The 16,093-nt window shown below is 37.7% G+C and overlaps 2 protein-coding genes across 2 annotated transcripts in view; both read left to right on the plus strand.

Annotated features, from left to right (window-relative positions):
* atp7a (ATPase copper transporting alpha) overlaps positions 1 to 8,811 on the plus strand; it is a 29,358-nt gene extending 20,547 nt beyond the window's left edge. The window contains exons 17-23 of the mRNA XM_051859759.1: positions 1,508 to 1,718; positions 2,567 to 2,713; positions 4,420 to 4,562; positions 4,646 to 4,849; positions 4,990 to 5,107; positions 5,627 to 5,729; positions 7,442 to 8,811. Coding sequence (XP_051715719.1) covers positions 1,508 to 1,718; positions 2,567 to 2,713; positions 4,420 to 4,562; positions 4,646 to 4,849; positions 4,990 to 5,107; positions 5,627 to 5,729; positions 7,442 to 7,715 — 1,200 coding nt within the window. The 3' untranslated portion in view covers positions 7,716 to 8,811. The remainder of the gene's footprint in view (positions 1 to 1,507; positions 1,719 to 2,566; positions 2,714 to 4,419; positions 4,563 to 4,645; positions 4,850 to 4,989; positions 5,108 to 5,626; positions 5,730 to 7,441) is intronic.
* Positions 8,812 to 11,367: 2,556 nt separating this feature from the next.
* On the plus strand, positions 11,368 to 12,798 carry sowahab (sosondowah ankyrin repeat domain family member Ab). Its single transcript, XM_051859895.1, has one exon. It carries the CDS (start codon positions 11,476 to 11,478, stop codon positions 12,796 to 12,798), a length of 1,323 nt encoding a protein of 440 aa, XP_051715855.1. The 5' UTR covers positions 11,368 to 11,475.
* Positions 12,799 to 16,093: the final 3,295 nt, after the last annotated feature.

Consider the following 16,093-nt stretch of genomic DNA (forward strand, 5'->3'; position numbering starts at 1 on the left):
AGTTCCAATCAACTAAAGATGTTACAAATCTGCGTGGAAGAGGACGTGTGTCTAAATCATCCTAATGCGCAGTGATGAGGAAAGTTTGAGTGGACAAAGACTCTCCAAGGATCACAGCTGGAGAATTGCAGAGATTAGTTGAGTCTTGAGTCTAAGAAAGCCTAAAAAAAAAATGATCAAACAGCACCTATATCCCCACAAGTTGTTCGGGAGGGTTTCAAGAAAAATCCTCTGCTCTCATCCAGAAACAATCTCCAGCATATTCAGTTGTCAGGCAAGACTGGAACTTCAAATGGGACCGTCTTCTATGGTCAGATGAAACTAAAACAAGAGCTTTTTGGCAGCAAACCCACCAGATGGGTTTGGTGCACACATGGATAAAAAGTACCCCATGCCCACGGTTAAATATACTGCTGGATCTTTAATGTTGTGGGCCTATTTTTCTGCTGGAGGTCCTGGACATCTTGTTCAGATACATGGCATCATGGATTCTATCAAATACCAACAGATAAAATGCCATGACCATCCCAGTCCCCTGACCTGAACACTAAAGAAAATGAGTGGAGTGAACTGAAGAGAAGAAGCACCAACATGGATCTGGGAATCTGAAGGATCTGGAGAGATTCTGTATGAGGAATGATCTCTGATCTCTTGTCAGGTGTTCTCCAAACTCATCAGGCATTATAGGTGAAGACTCAGAGCTGTTATCTTGGCAAAATGAGGTTGCAAAAAGTATTGAATAAAAGGGTGCCAATAATTGTGGCCAACGTGGAGAAAAACATTTATTTCATAATGTGATTTTTTTCCCCCCACTTTCAATTCTTTTCCTTCAATGAAAGGTTAGTTTTTTGCTAATTTTATGAATTAAAGATCAAAAGGATAAACAATGCAGATTTATTTTTATAGTCATCTTTGATCATATTTACCAAGGGTGCCAATAATTCTGACCATAATTTCTGATAAATTATATATTTAAACCACTTTACACTATCTTTCAAAAGTTTGGGGCCAGTAAGCTGTTACGAAATATTTCTATTTCAAATAAATGCTGTTCTTTTTAACTTTCTATTCAAAGAAACCTAAAAAAAAATCTCAGTTTTCACAGAAATATGAAGCAGCACAACTGTTTTCAACATTGATAACGATCATAAGTGTTTCTTGAGCAGCAAATCATCATATTAGAATGATTTCTGAAGGATCATGTGACACTGAAGACTGGAGTAATGATGCTGAAAATTCAGCTTTGATCACTGGATATAAATTACAGTTTACAATATATCAACATAGAAAACAGTTCTTTTAAATTGTAATAATATTTCACAATGATATTTTGGTGTGCATAAGAGAATCTTCGCAATCTGACCACCTGCTCTCAGTGCCATATTTTTAAGTACAGCTTGTTTTTGGGTATAAACATCAGTCCTCGTATTGGTGCTCAAATGCTCCTCTGAATTGCATGAGAGTCTTTATTTGGCATCTGGATTGACGACGGCTCTTCTGTGTTCAGGAGTTGGGTACGGAGTCACTTGGCACCTGTACAGATTTTCAAGCTGTGCCAGGTTGTGGGATCAGGTGTCTGGTCAGCAACACAGAGAACTTGCTGAAGAGAGAGGACAGCGACAGTGAGGAGAACCAGCGCAATGCTGTCTTGATTCAGATCAGTGACACTAGAGCCCACAGCAATGACCACCCGCTCATCATGGACCCACAGCCTCTCAGTGAGTGTCACGTGACAGTAGGGATGCTCACAACTAACTGGTTAACCATTAACTGATAAATCTTAATATATCGGCCATATTTTCTTATCAGACCGATAACGATAACATTTAAAATGAACATATATCGGCCAATACTGATATGGTAGCCGATATATCATGCAGAAATATGCTTGGCATAACACCACAGTGGGGCGGTGCTCACGCTGAACGCCACAGATTGTACAGCGGACTGTTTAAATTGGGCAGTGTAACTTTTTATATGTTTGACTGTATTTTATTTTGATAATGAACAGGTTGTGATGTCAAGTTAGCAACGCTAGAACTGAGATTGTGTGTGTGTGCGCATGAGGCGCCTGCGCGATCACTTGAATTGTTTCCTTAAAACAACTTAAAATACTCCGTCATTAATGGTCATACAGATAAGAGTAAGACATCATTCGAAACTGTACTTTTATTTGTGTGCTTGTCAGCTTATTTGCCTTAGTGTCCTATTATGCTATTTTGTTTTTTTTAGTCTCCTACAACAGGTTTATATGCTTTGAAGGTCAAAACGTTCTGAAACGGTTCGATAAAGGATTCAGTCTCTCTAAACCCCTGCCTGCTCTACAGCTGTATAACACGCTACATGAAAGCTAATATCTGCATAACAAAAAGCACTTTACAGAGACATTTTAAAGGAATCGTTCACCCAAAAATAAAAATGTACTCGCCATCATGTTACTCACCCAAACCTGTATGACTTTGTATGACATGGGACATGGACTGAAGCTTTCAAGCTTCAAAAAGGACATACATTTATGAAGATGTTAACATTACAAGAGTCTAATGGTTGTGTTGTGTTGTTTCAGCTATAGTCCAGACGGCCTCGTACACTGTGCTGATAGGAAACAGAGAGTGGATGAGGAGGAACGCGCTGCAGGTGCGAGCAGATGTTGATGAAGCCATGACGGAGCACGAGAAGAGAGGACGCACTGCAGTTCTGGTGGCTGTGGACAGTGAGTGAGGCCGCATTATTAATTTCAGCCAGACTTTGATCTCTAGGTGCTTCAACAAGAAAGCTCTAAGAGCAAGGCTGTTTGTAAAACTACTTCAGATTTTGAGATGCACCTTTTAAGAGCAATAGTGCAGACATATCTATATAAAATACTTCAGTTCAGTTATTATTTTGGCTTGACAAAGACAACATGCTGATCCACTATTTAAGCTTATTCTTCATCTTCTGAGACTACATTTTAAACAGTAACTCCTCCTAGGGCTTTTAATCTACAACCACCAAACTCAGCTCAGACCTTCAGACTGTCTGAATCGGTGTGCTGTATCTTTTCTAACTGATCCGACTCACGGTTTTCATTAAATGGACGATCAAAACAATGAAAAGTCCCATAGACTTTCATTGAGGGGGTCAAAACTTTTGCACAGTAAGACTTAAGATTATTTAAGCTATCACTAGCAAAGTTTAACGACTATCCTAGGACATGTTAATTCATGCTATCAACATACTAAAACATGTTAACAACATGTTAATTCATGCTATCTACATGTTAAAAAATTATAGCAAAATGCCAATTCATGCTAGCAACATGTTAAAATGTGCTAACAAAGGGTTAAAACATGGTAACGACATGCTAATTCATGACAGCAACATGCTTATATATGCTAGCAATGTGTTAAAACATGTTAGCAACATGTTAAAACATGCTAACAATGTTAATTCATGCCATCAACATACTAAAACATGTTAGCAACATGCTAATTCATGCTATACATGTTAAAAAATGCTTGCTAAATGCTAATTCATGCTAGCAACATGTTAAAATGTGTTAGCAAAGGGCTAAAACATGGTAGCAACATGTTAATTCATGCCTGTAACATATTAAAACATATTAGCAATGTGTCAAACTTGCTAGAAATTTGTTAAAACATGTTAACAACATGCTAATTCATGACAGCAATGTGCTTATGTTAGCAATGTGTTAAAACATGCTAACAACATGCTAATTTGTTATCAACATGTTAAAACATGTTAACATGTTAATTCATGTTATCAATGTTAAAACATGTTAGCAACATGTTAAAACGTGTAAACAACATGCTAATTCATGTTAGCAATGTGGTAAAACATGGTAGCAACATGTTAAAAGGTGTTAGCAACATGTTAAATCATGTTAGCAATGTGGTAAAACATGGTAGCAACATAGTAACTCATGCTAGCAATGTGGTAAAACATGGTAGCAACATGTTAAGACATGCTAATTCATGTTAACAATGTGTGAAAACATGTTAATTCATCCTAGCAATGTCTTTCTGTCTCTTTCCACTAAATTTAAAGCTTTAATAAAACTTTCAAACTTTCATACGGCTTTGTCAAGCAAACATCAAAGGTTGTCTACAAACTTTTCAATCTAGTTGCGTTTGTCCTCGGAACAGACTGTAGTTTTCCCAGGCTTTGACAAAAATTAAAGGCTGTTGTCTGTTTTAAAAAAGACAAGCATTGATACCTTCCTTTTACAAAAGTGAATATGTCAACACAGGAAAAAACAAATGCTTTGTACACAATTTAATGTGGTTTTTAATTGGAATGGAGGTTAATTAATTGCAAATGAATTCAAATATAACTACATAATAAACAAATAAAAGTGACGTTGTCAAATAGTGCACAGTGTTTATTTTGAGCATGTGTGCTGTTCTGTTTTATTCTCAGATGAGCTTTGTGCCATGGTGGCCATAGCAGACACAGTGAAGCCTGAGGCCGAGCTGGCCGTCCACACGCTTACAGCAATGGGGCTGGAGGTCGTGCTGATGACCGGAGACAACAGTAAAACAGCTCGAGCTATCGCTGCACAAGTAAAGAACCCTTTAATACTCCCTTGAATAATAGTTGTCCTCGTGCAGCAGTGAATTTAACAGCTGTGCTTCTTTTGTTCCAGGTGGGCATCAGGAAGGTGTTTGCAGAGGTCTTGCCGTCTCACAAGGTGGCGAAAGTTGAGCAGCTCCAGCAGGCGGGAAAACGCGTAGCCATGGTTGGCGATGGAGTGAATGACTCCCCCGCACTGGCCATGGCAGACGTTGGCATTGCGATAGGCACCGGCACAGATGTGGCTATTGAGGCTGCCGACGTGGTGCTAATCAGGGTATGAACACTGTGATGGCGGAGTTACATATGTTACAGCATTATATTGTTTGTTGCCTCAAGCTAAAAACCTAGATTTGTGTTCAACTCGAGATGTCACAGACTTTTTGATTCATCTAACCAATTCTTTGTTTTAAACAGAATGATCTTCTTGACGTTGTTGCGAGTATCGACCTTTCTAAGAAGACTGTAAAAAGAATCAGAATCAACTTTGTATTTGCACTAATCTACAATCTTGTGGGGATTCCCATTGCTGCAGGTGAGAGCAACTAAACCAGACAACACTACTAGATAAAACATTATTAATGGCACTTTTCTCAAATAAGGTACAAAATAGGGCCTGGAAAAGGTGAAAAAATGTGCATTTTCTGGTAATCTGTAGAAAATGGTGATCGTGTTGAACTAAATATTAAATCAGCTATTTTATTTTCTATTCGTTTTGCACTACTGTTCAAAAGTTTGGGGTCAGTAAGATTTTGAAATTTACTTTTGTTTACGTTTACATTTTTTTTCCCCTGATAGCAAAACTTGGGACATGTTTAAGAAGTTATGATTTGTGTGATTATTTTCCTGCAATAAACAGTAATTGTACCAGTGTTAGTTTGTAGACATTTGATGTGTTTAAAACTAGCGACTTATCATTGTAGGTAAATATTATGTTGGATAATAGTTTGTCAAACATACCAAGTAAAGTAAACAAAGTGTAAAAAACATGGGATTTGTGCCCCTAATGCTGTTAAGCAATGTGTGTGTTATTGACTGAGTTTGTTGTCTGCAGGTGTGTTTATGCCTGTGGGTTTGGTGCTGCAGCCCTGGATGGGCTCTGCTGCGATGGCTGCCTCATCAGTGTCTGTAGTGCTGTCCTCGCTTCTACTCAAATGGTAAACCTCATTTCGCATACATTAGTAACAGGGTAAATTATTTTGATGCAGTTTTAAGGCAAGACACTACAGGCAAAAACTAGCCAAGTGGAAAGAAAACATTTTTTTTTTCCTATGTGCGCACAGAGTTCAATTACAATCCATATTTTCAAAGGCAGTTTTCTCAAAATGAGTTTTAACTTCACTAGCGCTTGCACTAAAGTTTACATTTTTATTCCTATCTGTATTCTGAAGGCTTTTATAGAGGAGTTTGTTCAGATATCATATGCAAGCAATGTGCCAAAACATGCTAACAACATGTTAATTCATGCTGTCAACATGCTAAAACAGGTTGGCAACATCCTAAAAAATCCTAGCAACATGTTAATTCATGTTATCAACATGTTAAAACATGCTATCGATGTGCTAAAACATGTTAACATGTTAATTCATGATAACAACATGATAGCAACATGTTAAATCAGGTTAGCAACATGTTAATTCATGCCAGCAACGTGGTAAAACATGCTAGCAACAGGCTAATTCATGTTAGCAGCATGTTAAAACATGCTAGCAGCACCTTAAAACATGTTATCAACATGTTAAAAAATGCTAAAAACATCTTACAAATGTTAGCAACATGTTAAGTCATGTTACCAACATGTTAATTCATGCTATCAACATGTTAAAACATATCAACATGCTAAAACATGTTAATTCCTGTTAACAACATGTTAGCAAAGTGTAAAAGATGCTAGCAACATGTTAAATCAGGCTAGCAACATGTTAATTCATGCTAGCAGCACCCTAAAACATGTTAGCAACATGTTAAAACATATTAGTAACATCTTAAAAATGCTAACATGTTAAATCATGTTAGCAAAATGTTAATTCATGTTATCAACATGTTAAAACATGCCAGCAATGTTTTAAAACATGTTAACAACATGCAAATTCATGTTATTAACATGTAAAACATGTTGGCAACATCCTAAAAAATGTTAGCAACATGTTAATTCATGCTATCAACATGTTTAAAAAAGGTTTCAATGTGCTAAAACATGTTAATTCATGCTAACAACATGTTAGCAACATGGTAATTCATGTTAGCAATGTAGTAAAACATGTTAGAAACATGCTCATTCATGCTAGCAACGTGTTAAAACATGTTAGAAACATGCTCATTCATGCTAGCAACGTGGTAAAACATGCTAGCAACATGCTAATTCATGTTAGCAACCTGTTAAAACATGTTTTAAAGAGAATCTATTATGCTTGTTTAGATTTTCATCTTTCTTTAGTGTGTAATGTTGCTGTTTGAGCATGAAAAAGCTCTGCAAACTTTCTAAAATGCGTCCATTGTAGTCTTGAGTTTTCCTCCGGGAACGAACACGTCACATTATTCCTCATTTAAATAATTAAAACGCAGAATAAAGGGGCGGGGCCTGGTTGAGTTAGTTAGTAGTGTGTTGAAACTGGCGGTTATGGTAAGGGGCGGGACATTTCCCAAACACCAATCACAACACACTGCTCCAGCCGACCAATCAGAGCACATTGTGCTTTTTAAGAAGGAGGGGCTTCATAGACACAGGAACTAAACAGAGCGTTACTGACAGACTGGGAAGAGAGGAGCTGAACAATGGAGAATATGAGGAAAATAATCAACATTCAGTCTAGTAGAGCCCAAAAACAACACTTTAAGATAATATGACACTCATGTCCTTTTCCTGCAGTTACACTAAACCCACTGCTGAGAAACTAGAAAGACGACTGGGCGTGATGAGAAAACAAAGCAGCCTATCAGATGTCAGCGTTCACATCGGCATGGGAGAGCTGCGTCGGTCCTCGCCCAAACTCAGCCTGCTGGACCGCATCGTCAACTACAGCCGGGCCTCCATCAACTCGCTCCGCTCGGACAAACACTCGATGAACAGCATGGCCCTCAGCGAGCCCGACAAGCACTCTCTGCTGGTGGGGGACGCTCACTGCGACGAAGAGATCGTTTGAGGCTCTCCGGCGCCTTGCTTTACCTCAGTGCCTGTAGACGAGCAGGATCTGTGTCCAAGTCCAACATTCAATCAGGTTCCTCATGAATATGACCACAGTTGTGCTCTCACTGTGATGCGGCATGAATTGACGCTTTGATTGTGCATCGCTATAACACGAGGCTTTCTGACAGTCTCTGTTTACACTGAGTCGGCCATTTTATGATGACAATCCATATGAGTAAAAGCAGCTACTCCGCAGATTGTCTTCAAAAAGTTTTAAATCAAATTTATTTTTGTGAAAATGACAATTTAAGAGGGATTTATTGTGTTTAATGGTAATGATTAAGTGGATATTTATTACAACATTTATTTATAGCATTTTATGTAGTTTTTGTCTGACATGAAGGAATGTGAAGATTTCTTTTAAACGTGAACAAATGAACTCTATTTTCTAAGGCCGTTTCGGCTGCGCGCAGTACATTCCAAAGAAAGCAGTGTTCCAAGGATTGGTGAACCGTCGTTCGTAATCAGGAATGATCGGGCCACAAGTTAGTAACCAAGAAAACCGTAGGATGTTCAGCATACTCATTTTTTTTTATTGTTTGTAACACTTGAGCTGCCTTTGCTATATTTAAATGTGCTCTTGCGCTTTTAAATGTATTGTTTTTTGCTAGCTTGACTTTGTTTTAAAACCTAATGCTCTGTCTGAACCGAGACTGACATTTTATTAGCGGAGCACGGCCGTTTGTGCATTTAAGCCCTTAACAGATAACATGTCACTACACAGCCTGAATCAGGTTACTGAAATATATTACTGACATTCTGAGCTTTCAAAATACTTAATGAAAATGATCTAAAATAATTAAAAAAAAAGTTATTCAGAGGAAGTTTTGTTACTGTATTATTCAAGGTCAATTAAGAAATGCAGTCTTTAAACGAAACAAGTGCACTCGAGATTAGCTGTTGCTTGTTTTTGCCAAATGTGTTCGAGTTGACAATGTGAACATGCTGAAATTGTGATTTATGCTGTCGATTGTTTCAGTAAATGTTCTCTGGGACAATTCTTATTGTAGTTTTGCATCATATTCTCTTAATAAACAGCCAGTTTTCAATTAGCCAACATTCATTAAGTCCTTTTTCCAGTGTGATTGTTGATTTACATAAAAATGTGCACTTGCTCGCACATAAAAAATAAGAATTCTGTCAAACTAGATGGCAATTTTGGATTTCTAAAGTTTCGGTCGCATTAGCGACAAAACAAAATCAAAGTAAAGTGTAATATTTCCATCTGATAATCTCTTAAATATCAGTCAGAAATGGCACGCATCTGTATGTGTTCTCTCCAGTTTCTTTAGACAGTCTCCTTGTTTCATTCCTTGAATTGTTTGTTACTCTCATCACAATAGTGATGCTGATATGAGTCCTTTTTTGTAGCTCACTGTTCACATATACACATCAATGATTTATTCCCTGATTTTCTTTAACAAAAAATGTGAGATATAACCATTTAAACTAAATTGTTACACCTTTTGTGTTGAACTGTGAAATCTGGCTTTACACAAAATATTATGCTTTTTTCCACTATTTGTTAGATTTGTCTCAAATTACTTCTGTAAAATACATTTAACCTCTTTTCCTACACTCTCTCTCACACACACACACACATTTTTACCCTCCCACTGGTGCTGCTTTTGTTTATAAACATGCTCACGCATGAACACAATGATTCTAAAATTAATGTCTTAAAGAGGTGGTTGATTATGATTTCACTTTTTTAACTTTAGTTAGTGTGTAATGTTGCTGTTTGATCATAAACAACATCTGCAAAGTTACGACGCTCAAAGTTCAATGCAAAGGAGATATTTTCTTTTTAAGGACTACAACAAACGGCTGGTAGGGACTACAACGAGCTTCTATCCTGGGTTAGTGACATCACAAACCCTAAATTTTACATAAACCCCGCCCCCGAGAACACACAACAAAGGGGATGAGGCCATGTTGGGCTGCTTTAGAGAAGAGGAAGAGTTGTTGTAGTAGAGTGTTGTTGTCATGCCGTCATTTTACGCCGGACTGCTTCACAAACGAGGGTCAATTCAACGCTGGATTTGCACAAAAGATTAACATGACGGCACATGCTAGTGGATGAGTTGAATCAACTCCACAGCAACTACATAAATTTATCCACTCCATCAGTGTCGACTCTGGTTTGAACAATGTAAGGCTGAACACTTTCGTCATTTTGGCTGCGTGAGATTCTCCAGCTTTGTTGTTGTTGAGCAACCGAAGTGTGAGCTGTTAAAGCTCCGCCCTCTTCTGGAAAAGGGGGCGGGGAGCAGCAGCTCATTTGCATTTAAAGGGACACACAAAAATGGCATGTTTTTGCTCACACCCAAATAGGGGCAAATTTGACAAGCTATAATAAATGATCTGTGGTGTATTTTGAGCTGAAACTTCACAGACACATTCTGGAGACACCAGAGACTTATATTACATCTTGTAAAGGGGCTTAATTGATCCCCTTTAATGTGTTTGTAGAGCAAAAGTTCACAGACCAAATAGTCTAAATTTGCAAAAGGAAAGAGTGTTTCCACATTTCACTTTGCTGCCACCTATTGATGAACCACTGCAACATGAAGAGACTCGAGCTGTTTATCATCATAATTTTTCAATATTAAAGTAAATATTTATGCAAGTAAAATGAACATATTTTGCTTGAAAACATTTCAGAGTAATATAGATGTTGTTTTGTTAGAAAAAGAACAAATCTAGACTGTTCTAAGCAGTCATGAGTTAAAGCATGTAATTAATTTAATTAAATCCACTGAAGTCAGTGGAGATGGTCATTCTCATATTATATGTTCATATAAATGTAATCTAATGATACGGATTCAAATAAAAATTCTCACGAATATTGATATAATTTTTTTTGTTGTTGTTGCATCACACTGGTTTTTCATGTAGTTCTTAAGAAATTTGAAATTTCAAAGAATTTCTCTTTTTTTTTTTAAGAATAAAAAGAGGGTAAATGAAGTAATAGCATGGTAAAAACATGGTAACATTCAAAAGTTGAATGTTTCTGTCTCAAAATAAATGTTGATAAAAATAAACTAACCAGAAGATGACATGAAAACCACAATATTCTTCTCTCTAAAAAAATGCTGGGTTAAAAACAACCCAAGTTGGGTTGAAAATGGACAAACCCAGCGGTTGGGTTAAATGTTTGACCAACCTGCTGGATAGTTTTATTTAACTCAACTACTATTTAAAAATTACTGTATTGCTCACTTAAAATGAACCCAAAATATGTTGGAAATTAACATTTATTAATATATTTAATAAATGAACATATATGAATACGTTTAATGAGTAAACAATAAACATTTATTAAATTGCTTAAATGTTCACCTAGCATGTTTTAGAGTGTTGACTTCGCATAAGATGGCGTTGTTTAATTGTTGGCGTAATTATTTCGAATTATTAAATAAATTTTTTTTTAAATTATTATTTATTTAGGCTATTTAATGACTTTAGCAGATACGTTTGTTTGGACAGAGGTTTATAAATTATAAAATGTGGTGATCGACATTCAACTGTCTTTAAAGGTGCAGCGCGTGAACTTCGCTACTCTCCGCAGTGCACGCGCAGCGCCGCATCCTTCATTCATCGCGCGTTCATGTGCTAGTCTTGGATAAAGAGGGAGGCACGCGGATTTCGGAGGATAACCGGAAACAGCAGGTTGTTGTTGAAACATCTCTCATAACAACTAAACAAAACACAAAATGGCTTTGACTCAAGAAATGATCTTAACCTTTTTATTGGAGCACGGGGGAAAAGTGAAAAACTCGGAGCTTGTGAGCAAGTTCAAAGGACTCATAAACTCCAGCGACCCCGCGGAAAAGAAACGAAACAGAGACCTTTTCAAACGACTGGTCAACAACGTCGCCGTGGTCAAACAAGTCGATGACGTAAAGTACGTGGCTGTGAAGAAAAAGTACCAAGGAACCACAGGTGAAAAAATTACACTGGATAACAGTTCATTCGACTTAAAATCGCCATGTAGTAGTAGTAAACCCGCGCGTGATTCCAGCGAAATAGAGAATGTGGATATTATTAATAACAATTATTGTCATTGCTCCACCCAAACTGTGAGTAATAGCAGTACAAGTGGAAAAGATGCTGGAAGACCTGACTATAATGTAGAGTCTTTGACAGCAAGAGTGCTCAGTGTGACAAGTGATGCTAGAAGTGGGTCTGTTTTCGCTCTTGTGGCCATAAAATCTCCACAATGTGAGTCGCAAAATGATGAAAATGGGAAAACACGCCTCAAAACACTAACAGCAGATGCCGAACCGCCGTCTCCAATGACTATGAAAGTCAAAACAACTGCATATCAGAGCTGTTTTGCTGGAGAAGGTTTTCCATACAGGTCTCTGAGGGCCAAACGAAAGGAGCTAGAGGCACAGGGTTCACCGCAACTGCGAAGGTGTAGCAAAATCACCAAACCTGGTGGTAATGACTCAGATGTAATTCCGTTGGGATCAATGGAGCATGAGTGGCTTGTGAAATCCGCAACAGGAAGCTGGCGTCAGATCTACAGCCTCCTGCTGCAAGACCCTCATCTGGTAGAGAAGAGGAATTTCATGTCTGGATTCACAATCCTGCACTGGGCCGCTAAAAGCGGAAACGGTGAAATGGTGTGTAAAGTCATTGATGTTTCAAGACAGAGCGGTGCAGGGATCGATGTTAATGCCAAGTCTTACGACGGGTACACACCTCTCCACATCGCCGCCATTCACAGCCGTGAACGTGTGTGTTCACTGCTGGTGTGTGAATATGGTGCCAGCACTAACATACGGGATAACAGCGGTAAAAAACCCTACCGTTATCTAAGTCAAGATGTGTCGACTGAAATCAGAAAGATGCTCGGAGACCCTCGCTGTCTGCAGCAGGATGCTGGGAATTATTTGAAGGATGACCAGAACCTCCATAGAAGATTCAACACTCTGAGTAAACTATTTCAACCCCACGTCGCTGGACATAAAAAGAAATACAGACGTCGACCAAGCTTCCATTTCATTAGAGAGAAAGAGCATTGCACTTAATCGTAAACTGCTACGATGAAATATCCCAACTTGAAAGATAACCTCTCACAAGAAATAGACTTTATTGTATGTTTAGTTTGTGTACTTTTTAATTGGTAACTGTACAGTGACAGCTGTGCACTCGACTGCTATTTATATTTGTTAATGAGGTTAGTACATAAGAAAATAATTTAATATACTAACACAACTGAAAGGGTTAAGAACGTGTTTAGGTCATATTTTACCCCCAAAAATGACAAGGAACACTTTGGGCCCCATCATACACCTGGCGCAATGCGACACCGAAGTGTTTTTTGCTAGTTTCAGCCCGACGCAGTTATCATTTTCACGTCCTGCGCCACGTTGTTTAAATAGCAAATGCACTCGCGCCCATCTGTTCGCCCATGGGTGTGCTGGTCTGAAAACGAGGTGTGTTCAGGTGCATTGTTGGCGTGTTGCTATTTTGAGGAAACTGAGAACGACTGCGCCATTGACCAACCGAAACCTGCTCTAAAGTCAATGGCGCACTATTTTTGTTATTTAAAGGGTGTGTTAGTAATATTCGCCTAAAGGCGGGTGCACACAAATATTTTTAAATATCAAAAAATAAAAGGATTCCTCTCTGGAGAAGCGTTTAGTCTTTCCGCTTGCAAATTCCGCCATGTAAATAGCGACTCCATCATGGTGCAAGCGCAACTGGCTTTTAAGGGAATGGGAGATGACACTGATTGGTTTATTGCAGGTTACGCCCAAAACACACCCATGACTCATTAAGAGACTAGGTACAACCTTTTAGACCATGCGCTGACCATTTTTTCCCATCGTTGAACTAGCAAAAGAGGATTCAGACACGCCCTAAATGCACCTGCGCCATGTGCTTAGATCGTTAAAATAGGGCCCTTAATTTTGATGGTCCCCTTTAGACATTCTGTTGACTATAAGTAACTGTGCAACTACATGGAAACTTTTTCTATGCCTGGAACAACAACACAGTAAAAAGCGTCTAATATCCGTTTGAGTATCATTTTGTGTTCTCAACTTTGTAGCTGTACTGAAAGTAACGTTAACCATTGACAATTCACCTCGGATCATGAAAATAAATAAAAGGTCACTAGAACATTCAAACGGTCAAATCATGTACTCATCCATTTCATTGTGACCTCAGTGTGCTTCCCAAGAGAGCCCGCCCCCATGCTCTTCTGATTGGCTGTGGTATTTGATTTTGTCGCATCGCGTCTGGTGTGGACAGACAAACTGCTTGTCGCTAGAATCTTATCACATCGCATTTGGTTAGGAGTCGAACACTGTATAATCCTCAAATAATACTCTAATGAGAGTGTACTGTGTAGTACACTAGTGATACTCTAATGTAGGTGAAACATTACTTATAATCAACAGAATAAAAGTCTAAAGGGGACCATCAAAATAAAGTGTTACCAAAAAACATAACTCAAAATATAATTTCTTAATAAAAATTGTAATTCCTCAAAAATTCTCATTACTGTTAATGCAAAAAACAAACAAAAACATTTAAAGTTAATTAATTAATGCTGAATTGAAGGAAACAACTTTATTACAATATTTTTAAGTCTACACTCTAAAAAAATGAGTTTTTCAACCCAAATTTGGGTCAAATATGGACAAATATTAAATATTTGCCCGTTTTTTAACCCAAATTTGGGTCAAATATGGACAAATATTAAATATTTGCTCAATTTTCAACCAACATTTGGGTCAAATACGGACAAATATTAAATATTTGCCCGTTTTTCAACCCAAATTTGGGTCAAATATGGACCAATATGAAATATTTGCTCGTTTTTCAACCCAAATTTGGGTCAAATATTTTTTTTTGAAACAACCCAACATTTTTAGTGTATTGTGAATCATTATTGAAAATATTCGGAATTACAAAATAAATAAAACATAAAATGTCTTTGTAATGCAAATTTGGGGGAAAATATGCTTAATTGTCATACAAATAATGTCACCGTGTGACTTGCGAGAGAATTTTCTAGTTTGCCTCAAACAGTAACTCTGTCATCGTTCATATCTGATTGTTGTGCTGTGCATAATGCCTGGAGAAACACTCGTGTCATTGAGTGAAGGGAGAGAGGCCTCTGTGTGGGATGTCGGCATGTCGTCCTTCAACTCATGTTACGCTTGATGCGACGTCTGTGTAATACTGAAGAGATAAACTCTAGCTCAGGTCTGCGATAGGCCTTGGCAAAATTAGGTCAAACTTTATGCAAATTACCACATTACTGATTATAATGTGTGAGAAAAAAAAAAACAGTTTTAACCGGGAATTTATGAGTGTAAGAAACAGTCTGGAAAATATAATGAGGCCTTTGTCAGGCAGCGATTCAGGCATGATTTCATGGGCGCTGGAGCTTAGCATAACTTCATTCAGAGGCTTTTGACTGGTGTGCAGTGATCTGTGATGATGTCAGTGCCCTCGTCTCTCAGAGCTGCTCTCGTTCAACTGTGAGGTCAAGGTCGCTTCAGAAAGTAGATCCTTTTGGGTTCAAAGCTATCCTGAGCCAAATTTGAGCACTTAAACCGCACATTCTGACTAAAATTAGTATATCTTAAGCACAAAATTGTTTCTTTGATTATTGATATTAATAATTTATGTAAATAAATGTAAGAGTTGTTTTAGATGCATTTTAATTCTTAGTTGTATTATTGTCAATCTGTCACAATTGTAGGCAGTCGGTATCTCTGTGTTAGAGAAAGCAAAATAATAGTTCTTTGTGTTTTGCTGCCTAATTTATAGGGTCATTGTTCAACCTCCAGGATGGGACTGCTTATATGTCACAACTTATTTGGCTGAGGAAGAATACAGTTCCACGGTATCCCTTCAAATTAAATGGCAAATTAAAGAAAAAAATAGGCACAATTGAAAGTCATTGTTTCCTGGTGTTTTTGTTTTAAAAACCAACTGAGGTAAAATTCAGAATGATGTAAAGTTTGTGATGCCAAAACTCCAACATTCTTAAGCTTCAGTTGAATGCACTGTTAAAGGGACAGTTCACCCAAAAATAAAAAATCCCCCTAAAATTCACATATTTACTGTAACAATGCTCAGGATGAAAACACTGACCCAATAAAACACAATCAAAGATTTTATATAGACCTTATGCAGCCCTGCCCCTTTTCAGCGCTGCACTCTTTGTCTTCCGGTTTGTATTTCCACAGCGATCTTATATATTTATGCTTGTTTTAAAATCTTCCCGGTCTACTGACATTTGTTAAGACAACTGCTATAAACATTACAATGCTCACAATAACTTTCATTAATTCTATAACAAGC

This window comes from Ctenopharyngodon idella, chromosome 14 (genome assembly GCF_019924925.1).
Source record: "Ctenopharyngodon idella isolate HZGC_01 chromosome 14, HZGC01, whole genome shotgun sequence".
Lineage (NCBI taxonomy): Eukaryota > Metazoa > Chordata > Actinopteri > Cypriniformes > Xenocyprididae > Ctenopharyngodon > Ctenopharyngodon idella.

Bases quoted from the DNA above. Each gene is read 5' to 3' on its own strand.
- sowahab (XM_051859895.1), top strand. From the start codon at position 11,476: ATGGCTTTGACTCAAGAAATGATCTTAACCTTTTTATTGGAGCACGGG.